Source organism: Balaenoptera borealis (assembly GCF_965194805.1).
Source record: "Balaenoptera borealis genome assembly, chromosome: 6".
In the NCBI taxonomy this organism is placed as follows: Eukaryota; Metazoa; Chordata; class Mammalia; order Artiodactyla; family Balaenopteridae; genus Balaenoptera; species Balaenoptera borealis.
Genome location: NC_138863.1, coordinates 61,225,638 through 61,233,741, shown reverse-complemented (window position 1 = coordinate 61,233,741; position 8,104 = coordinate 61,225,638). Strand labels below are relative to the sequence as shown.

Genomic DNA, 8,104 nt, shown 5'->3' with positions numbered 1-8,104 from the left:
ATTGCATTCTGGATGGTTTCTTTAGTACTATCTTCCAATACACAAATATTCTCTTCTTGACCTGTTCCTAATATTTCTAGGACCCTGGGAAAGAGTACAAATGGAAGGCAACATACTATATAAATATATAAAAGTTAGCAATCAAGCTAATAAAGTATTAAATAAAATAGATTCCATCCTCTGATCTTGACAAAGACCAAGTTTGAATTTAAAATTCTTGGATACCTAGAGCTCTGCCCTATAATATAGTGGCATAGGGAGAGCTAACTCCTAACTCTTAACCCCAAACTCCTGTCTTCTCTCCTCAGCTCCATTCCACACTGCAAGGGACATCAAATGTACACATTTAGACACCCAATTTACAAATCGTAATTCCATCCATAGTCCCATGAGAGCCATTTCCTGGCCACCCCCTGAGGGCACAGTCTACTCTCAGGGGGAGAGACCTAAGGAAGAGGTCTGCATGAGGAACCGGAAGCAGGCTTGGGGCCATCTGAACTGGGAATTTCAGGGCCCCTGGTAGCAGAAGTATGATCCAGAAGGGGGCATATAGATTCTGTGTGACTTACCATATCCTTAGCCATGCAGAGTTTTTGTGGCTGGATGAAGGCCTGCACATTCTCCAAAGTATAGTGTCCAATGCTGTGTAAGGGCAATACTGCTCTCTTTAGCTATGTTTAACTCATCTATTGAGTTTTTAATTTCAGTTATTACATTATTGATTTCTAGAAGTTCCAGTTGGTTCTTTTAACAATCTTCTGTTTTACTCATATTTTAAGTTCCTTCTTTAATTTTTTTCAACATGTTAACCTTACTTATTTTATATTCTGTGTCTGATAATTCCAATATCTGAAGTCCTTGTGGGTCTTATTCTGCTATCTGTTCTTTTAGTTGGTTGGCTCTTGCTTTTGGTGCCTTCTTTCTTCATGTGTTTTGTGATTTTTGAGCTCAAATTTCTTAAAATTTGTCTGTGTAGAATTCTCCAAAGCCTGGAATAAGGATGGATTCCTATAAAAAAGATTCATGTTTGCTTCTCCTAGGCACCTGAGTACATGACAAGTCTGGGACAACTTTAAACAAAATTTTCCATCTGTGTTTTTACGAACCATCCAAGTACTGACATTTCAGGCTGAAAATCCACATGAAGGCCCATTTGTGATTGCACATTCTCAGAGAATTGCCTCTTTATTCCCACCCACCTCAGTGGCAAAGTTGTTGGGCAGTCCTTCAGGAGTAGGAGTGGATTTCTTATATCAAGGATGTGTTTGGAGGTTTCTTTTTAAAATCCCAGTCTAGAGTAGGCCTTGGGCTTTGTCTTTTGTGTTCTGACCCCTACAGAGCTGTGAAAATTCACAAGGTTAGGTAAATGCCCTCAAGATTCCTACCTTCTTTTATCCTAAGTATTCTTTACTGTCTTGCCAACTTCTTGAAGCAAGAAGGAAGGTGTTTTATCCTCATTTTTAGTTGTTTTCAGTGGGAAGGTCAGTTGGGGTAGTCTGCTTTATTGCTGTAAAAGTCTTACACAATGTTAATATTTCTTTAATCTATTTTACTTAATCCCCACTGCTAATGCATTGGCTCATACACATGTAATTTCTGGTTCCATCCAAAAGCCTTCCAACTGCATTCCCTGCTTCTAGTCTCTACTCTGCCTGTTCTCTCCATATCCCATCCTTCCAACCAAGCAGGATCAATAAGGGTCTCAGCAAGAAGCAGAGTTCACTCAGATAGTTCAAATGAAGGTCTTTTAATGAAAGGATCAGTTGCAAAGGGGCTAGCAGGGGTAAGGGAGCAAATAAGAGTTGATGAAACACTTAGAGACAGAGGAGAAGATAAAGAGACAATGAGAGAAGATAAAGTTTCCAGAGCCCAGTGAAAGGCAGAGCAATAGAGGAGGGGCCACCTGGCAGGAGCTGTAGTCATGGAGGGATGAAGCTACTGCTAGAGATATAACATCAAAGGAGAGAAGGCGTGGGGAAGAAGTGCCAATTTCACTTTCCATCTGCCTTCTGATAACCTTACCTAAGCCTCACTTTCATTAAACCCAACCTCAAAGAAGATGAGGTCAACCCCCAGAGGCATGAGCTTGGCAGAGAAGGGCAGGAAATGAGTCCAAGGGCCAAATAGAAAATACCAGCACACCAGCGTTTCCTCAGACACTTCAAAAGGTCAGTTGTCTGATATGCTAAACTTATCATACCATTTTCCTACTTAAAATCTATCAGTGGATTCACATCATCTTCAGGACTAAATCTAAACTGGAATATGTGACTTCACCCCTGCCTATGGCTTCATTTCCCCAGTTTTTGTCTTAGCCTACAGCCATTCTGAATTATTTCCAGATTCTCCAGTAGTCCCTGATCTCATACCTCCTCTGTACATTGGCCATATTCTTTCCTCTTCCTAAGGCAACCTTATGCATCTACTTTGCTTGGCCAACTTCTACTTAACCTTCCAGAATCAAAGACTTAGCTCTGGAATCACCTCCTCCTGAACATTTTATTTTTCAGAGTTTTTCCATCACTTCCCTACTTAATCCCATCATAATACTTAGTTGAACTGAGTGTCCCGACTGTCCTTCCCCCTTGAGAACAGAGATATGCATTTTAGCTCTTACCGTTCCTGGCACACAATAGGTAATCAATAATAATTCTTCAAATTAATAAATGAAAACTAAATATTAGGACAAAAAAGAAAGAAAACAAAAAGGGAGTATAGTTATAAAGCTCTTTGAAATTTTAGGTTATGGGGGAAAGTCTTGGAATTGAAGGATTTCCTTTCTCAAATTTATTTCTGAGATATTTATCTTGTATATAGGCAGAGCAAGACAAGGAAAAGACTAGACACAGGCCCAAGGACTTAGATTTTGAAACCTAGGATTACTCCTAGACTTGGACAATGTCCTTCTAGAATATAAGAAAGACATTGCTTTGGTGTCAGCTTTAATTCTTGCTGAATAATGCTTTAAATTCTTTAAATAAAATTTTAAAAAATGTGTATCAATCCACACATTTCTGGTAAATTCATATTCCAATAACTTTTGTATATTAAAAACATCTAAAACTGTGGAAACCTTCTTGCTTGGTTTAGATTCCAATAGTATGAAATGCTTTCTTTTAAAAAATTCTTTGAGATAAAACCCAAATGCTACCTACCACACTGCAACAAAACACTGAGGAATTATTTGCTATGCTGATTAACATATTCTTATTGATTCATTGATTGCAACAGTTATCATTTTATTTGCAGGCTCAAATAAATATTCCATGTGTACATGGAATATTTAAAGAAACTTAAATTTAAAGAAATTTGGGAGGAAATACAGGAATCAGAGGTTTTCTTGCTAATTTTCATAACTGTAACACCCCAGCTAAGCAAGTTTACAACCACGAACACTAGTGAAAACTGAGTAAAGATTTACAAATCTTTTTCTAATTAAAGACAATTTCTCACATTTTTTTGACAGAATGAGGTTACACTACATTTTCAAAATTTAGATTTTGTATTCTAGATTTTGCTTAAACCTCTATAAGGCGTTTTTTTTCTAATACTGGTATAAATATCCTAGAAAGTGTTCACCAAATGTTCAGTGTAATACATAGGTTCACCACTTGAAAATAACACTTCTTAAACATTCGGCCAATGTTGAGTCAAAGATCTTAAGATATAACACATACAACATTGTGAGCAATCACCAGCGGACAAGACTACATTAAGGAGAACTGCTGGAAGCTTCTCTTTGGAATCTTGAAGGAAGGCCTCAAAGTGGGAAATCGAAAGACTATGGAACACTACATGTCCCAGCACACTTTGCGACTACCGTTGACCACGACTCCCAGAGTGCATTGCTCGCCGTACGCAGGTTTTCCTTGTAGCTGGGGCTTGTAGTTCTCCCTGGTCGAGTCAATCCTTAAGGCGAGGTGGCTGTTTGCTTACCCAGCCCCAGGCTGTTAGGCTTAGTCTTACAGGTTTTGGCAAAGCGGAAACACTTCGGGACCCTGGGCGGGTTCTTTGTCTCATCTCTCGGCTTCTGCTTTACACAGGTAAGTCACAGAGGGGCTACAGTTCCCCGCAGCAGGGCCCCTCCCTTTCTTTCTGGGAGCGACCTCGTTGTGGTGAAGCCATTTGTCCCTCAGCTCTCGCCGTAGCAGCCGCCGCCCATCCCTCTTTGTGTGCTTGGGGAAGCCGCGGAGCTAGTGGCCGCGACTGTTGCCTTTGGGGGCAAAGGAGAGGGACGTTACTGGGAAGTTGCTGGCAGGCGGACTCTTCCCCATCCCACCACCTGACAGGTGGGTTGACTGTCCTTCCCTCTAGGCCCTTCTGTCTGCGGTGTCTCACGTCAGGACTCTAAGGGCGGCTTGGCAGTTCCTGCTGACAGCGCCGCCCGGGCCGGGCTCCAGGAAGGAGAGGCGGTGAGAGCCAGGTGCGGTGACTCAAGGAGGCCAGGGGAGACGAGTCCACTCCCTTCCCTTCTGGACCCTCCGGAGGTGCCCCGAGGAGCCTCGAGGCTAGTTCGAGGCCCCCTCCCCCGGACCTATCCTGCACCGCTCCCTCTTGGCCGTGACCCCAGGGGAGAAGTGACTCCTTTTCGCCTTGCTCCATTTTATAAATAAAAATCGCTATTACTTGCGTTGACAGCGTTTTCCTTTACTTGGTGTGTGTTGGAAAGTACCCGAACGCGGAGGTTGTAGCACAAAATTCCTGAGACTTTCTCTTCCTTGGAGTTTTAAGAAAGTGAACATGTCAGTCATGGAGGCTCCGGCCTGTAGGAGGTTGAGCGGACCTGTCAGCTGTATGTAGTTATCCGATCAGACTTTGTTGTTGGGCTTTGACTAAAAACATACTTAAAGTATATTTAATAGTTATTGATGGTAATATTTGTGTTTTGCTTCTTCTTAGTATTACACGGTAGTTTTAGAATTTATAGAAATTTTCTGTGTGACCGCCTGTTGTATCAAATTTCTAGGGATGAATGCAAAACTCTAATAGCAGATTTGACCTGTGTCATATAGCTTAGCTTTTAATGCCAACCCGTGTCCTCTGTTCTAAGAGCCAGAGACATTGTGTTGAATTTGAGCATGTGAACATTAAAGAGCTTACTGGTGCTAGTTACTGTGCTCAATTCTGGGTATTTATTTCTTATATACATTTGTTTATATTGATAATTTTTTTCAGGTCGTAGTAATATATATGCTTCCGTTATTTTAAAAGTAGAGTTTATATGTTCTCTTTAGATAGCATTGAACTACATGGCCTCTCGAGACAGTTCTCTTTTTGAAAGACTAATTTTTTTTGAAGAGTGTTGCTTTTACCAATGTAATGATGATTGTAAATGATTATATGCTTCTTAAGGTCGCAAACATGTCTGACAAAAGTGAATTAAAGGCAGAGTTGGAACGTAAGAAGCAGCGGTTGGCTCAAATAAGAGAGGAAAAGAAGAGGAAAGAAGAAGAAAGGAAAAAAAAGGAAGTATGTTTGATTTTTTTTTAAAGATAATATAAAATAATTGGATTTTAAGTACTCATACCTTTATGTAATACTTTCAGGATAGTTAAAATTCCAGCAGTTGTGACTGCAAATATAGCACTTTAGGTGAAAAGTTCAATATGCATATTTAGTCTTCTAGGGATATGTTTATTATATAAAGTAAGGGGCATCTGCCTTGTAATAGCTCATAAAACATGGCATATACATCATAACTTAGTTTGGACTTTGAACTTCTCTGAATATTTTACTCGTCGGAACTGCTGGTTGTTGGAATAAATAATGGCAAAGAGAAATATAGAATAGATTATTAATTGATTAGGGGATTATTAAATTGATCGTATCTCCTTTATCATGAGTTAGTCATTGGAATATCTTTACCAAGTAGTGGGTTTGATACTATCATAAAGGTGGACTAGGCACTTGCATCTTCTGATTTTTGGCATCACCACTTCCTCATGTATGGCAAATATACACTGACCCTGAGCAGGAGATATTTTAATTTCTCCTGTATTGAAATGTACATTTATCTCTATGGAAACTGTTTAGGCAGATTTGTATACTTTTATCATAGATGTTTTAAATGGCCAGTGTTAAGATAGTTTGTTCTAAGTGTGACATTAGTACCAAGTTTTTCTATGTGATAGCCTAAGCAATAGCCAAGACTTCTAGGAATCTCTTAGGGAAAAAGAAAAACTGGAGGTACAATTTATGTGCAGCATTGCTATGATACTGTAAAGGCCTGTACTTGAAGAATTTTCTAGTTTATTCTGAACCTTTTTGTGATCCATTATTATAAGAGGGTTGGACCTTTAAGTTCTCTATTTGATTAAAAGCTAACTGATAGAAGCATGAGTCAGACTGGCAGAGCCATTCCAAACTAGTATGTGTAGCCTTAAACCCTTCAGGGCTGAGGGCAAATTTGGTTTTTGTTTTCTAAAGATGGCCATAAGTGGCCCTAAGGGATATCTATTACATGCTTTATATCTGATTTAAAGGTTATCAAACATTACCAGAGACATTACAATTATAATACTATTAAACAGTGAGTCTACTAATATATTGTTATATACAGGTAAAGTGTCTACTTGATAGTATAGTCTATTTGGCTATTTTGATGAAATTTTCTGATGACTTCTTTAAGTTAAAATGGTATCAGAATATTATGACTAACAAAATTTACCTCAGACGATTGTATGAGTAATAGTTGTCTAGCTGAAATAGATTTTTGAGGTGTATACATAAAACTTTTTCCTTGAAGGCTTAAATTTCACTTGAGATGTTTTGGATGATCTGAGAGTATTGAGGCTTATCTAGTTTAACTGGAAGATTTTGCTAAAACTATAAATGGCTGAAATAAATGTTGGCAAAAATTTCAATAACAAAAAATGTTTTGTGCTATGCAAGAGTAAATTTTAATTTTACCAAACCAAACCGTGTGTTTATCATCATAAAAATAAGACCTATAGTTTATAAAATAAAAACAAACCCTGTCTTCAGATGAAATTTTGACAAACATCCTTTACATAAAGTTGAATAAATACAATGAAAACTTCATAAAGAAGTTTGAGGTATTTGAACTTTTTCAACGAATCAAATTGTTCATTTACTTAAAATTTGTTATCTCTTAAATGATTCAGTCTTTTTTTTTTTTATTCAGAGTGTTGTGGTATTTATGTATTTGTGAGATTTCCACAATTCCTGACCATGGATAGCAATTTCATATTGTAAATAAATAGAAATTGACTGTACTTTTTGAATTTATCTGTTCAGAAAATTTTTGTGAGAACTCATTGATTACATATAAAAATGGATCAATTTAGGGCTTCCCTGGTGGCGCAGTAGTTAAGAATCTGCCTGCCAATGCAGGGGACACGGGTTTGAGCCCTGGTCCGGGAAGATCCCACATGCCGCGGAGCAACTAAGCCCGTGCGCCACAACTACTGAGCCTGCGCTCTAGAGCCTGCGAGCCACAACTACTGAGCCCACGTGCCACAACTACTGAGGCCCACGTGCCTAGAGCCCATACTCTGCAACAAGACAAGCCACTGCAATGAGAAGCCCGCTCACCGCAACAAAGACCCAATGCAGCCAAAAATAAATAAATAAAATAAATAAATTTAAAAAAAAATTTTAAAGGATCAATTTAATACATATCATTGGGAGATTCTTACTAAAACTCTATTGAGAATGATTTTCATTTAATGACTATAATGTGTATTCAAAACTAAGTCCACCTCCAGAAGTATACAGTATTAGCATGTTATTTTAAAAATTTGTATTTTTTGCAAACAGAAATGTTTCCTACCATATGTAAACTTAAATTTTTAACTTAAAAAATTTAGACTGATCAGAAGAAGGAAGCAGCTGCTCCTGTGCAAGAAGAATCAGATCTTGAAAAAAAAAGAAGAGAAGCTGAAGCATTGCTTCAAAGCATGGGGCTAACTCCAGAATCCCCCATCGGTAAGGATAAGAATATATCCATTTATAAGAGATAGGCATATATCTTATTCAGCCCAGACATACGTGAGATGAGTTAATTTAATGTATTTTGTATATTTTTCTTATTTGTGTCTCTTAAAAATCATTAATCTTATAATTTATTTGGAATTGACTTTTT

At 38.2% G+C, this 8,104-nt stretch overlaps 1 protein-coding gene across 10 annotated transcripts in view; it reads left to right on the top strand.

The window, feature by feature from the left end:
- The first annotated feature begins 3,879 nt into the window (after positions 1-3,879).
- Positions 3,880-8,104, top strand: part of DYNC1I2 (dynein cytoplasmic 1 intermediate chain 2) — a 50,614-nt gene continuing 46,389 nt past the window's right edge. For 7 of the 10 annotated variants that reach the window (XR_014245598.1, XM_082395406.1, XM_082395404.1 and 4 more), the window contains exons 1-2: positions 5,334-5,469; positions 7,830-7,947. Coding sequence is in view for 9 of the 10 variants with exons in the window: in XM_082395406.1 (XP_082251532.1) it covers positions 5,341-5,469; positions 7,830-7,947 (247 nt within the window). In the remaining variant the exon portion in view is untranslated. Of the gene's footprint in view, positions 4,044-4,131; positions 4,290-4,314; positions 4,424-5,333; positions 5,470-7,829; positions 7,948-8,104 lie in introns of those variants that run through there. The other 3 variants (XM_082395408.1, XM_082395409.1, XM_082395407.1) reach the window with 3 other exon arrangements.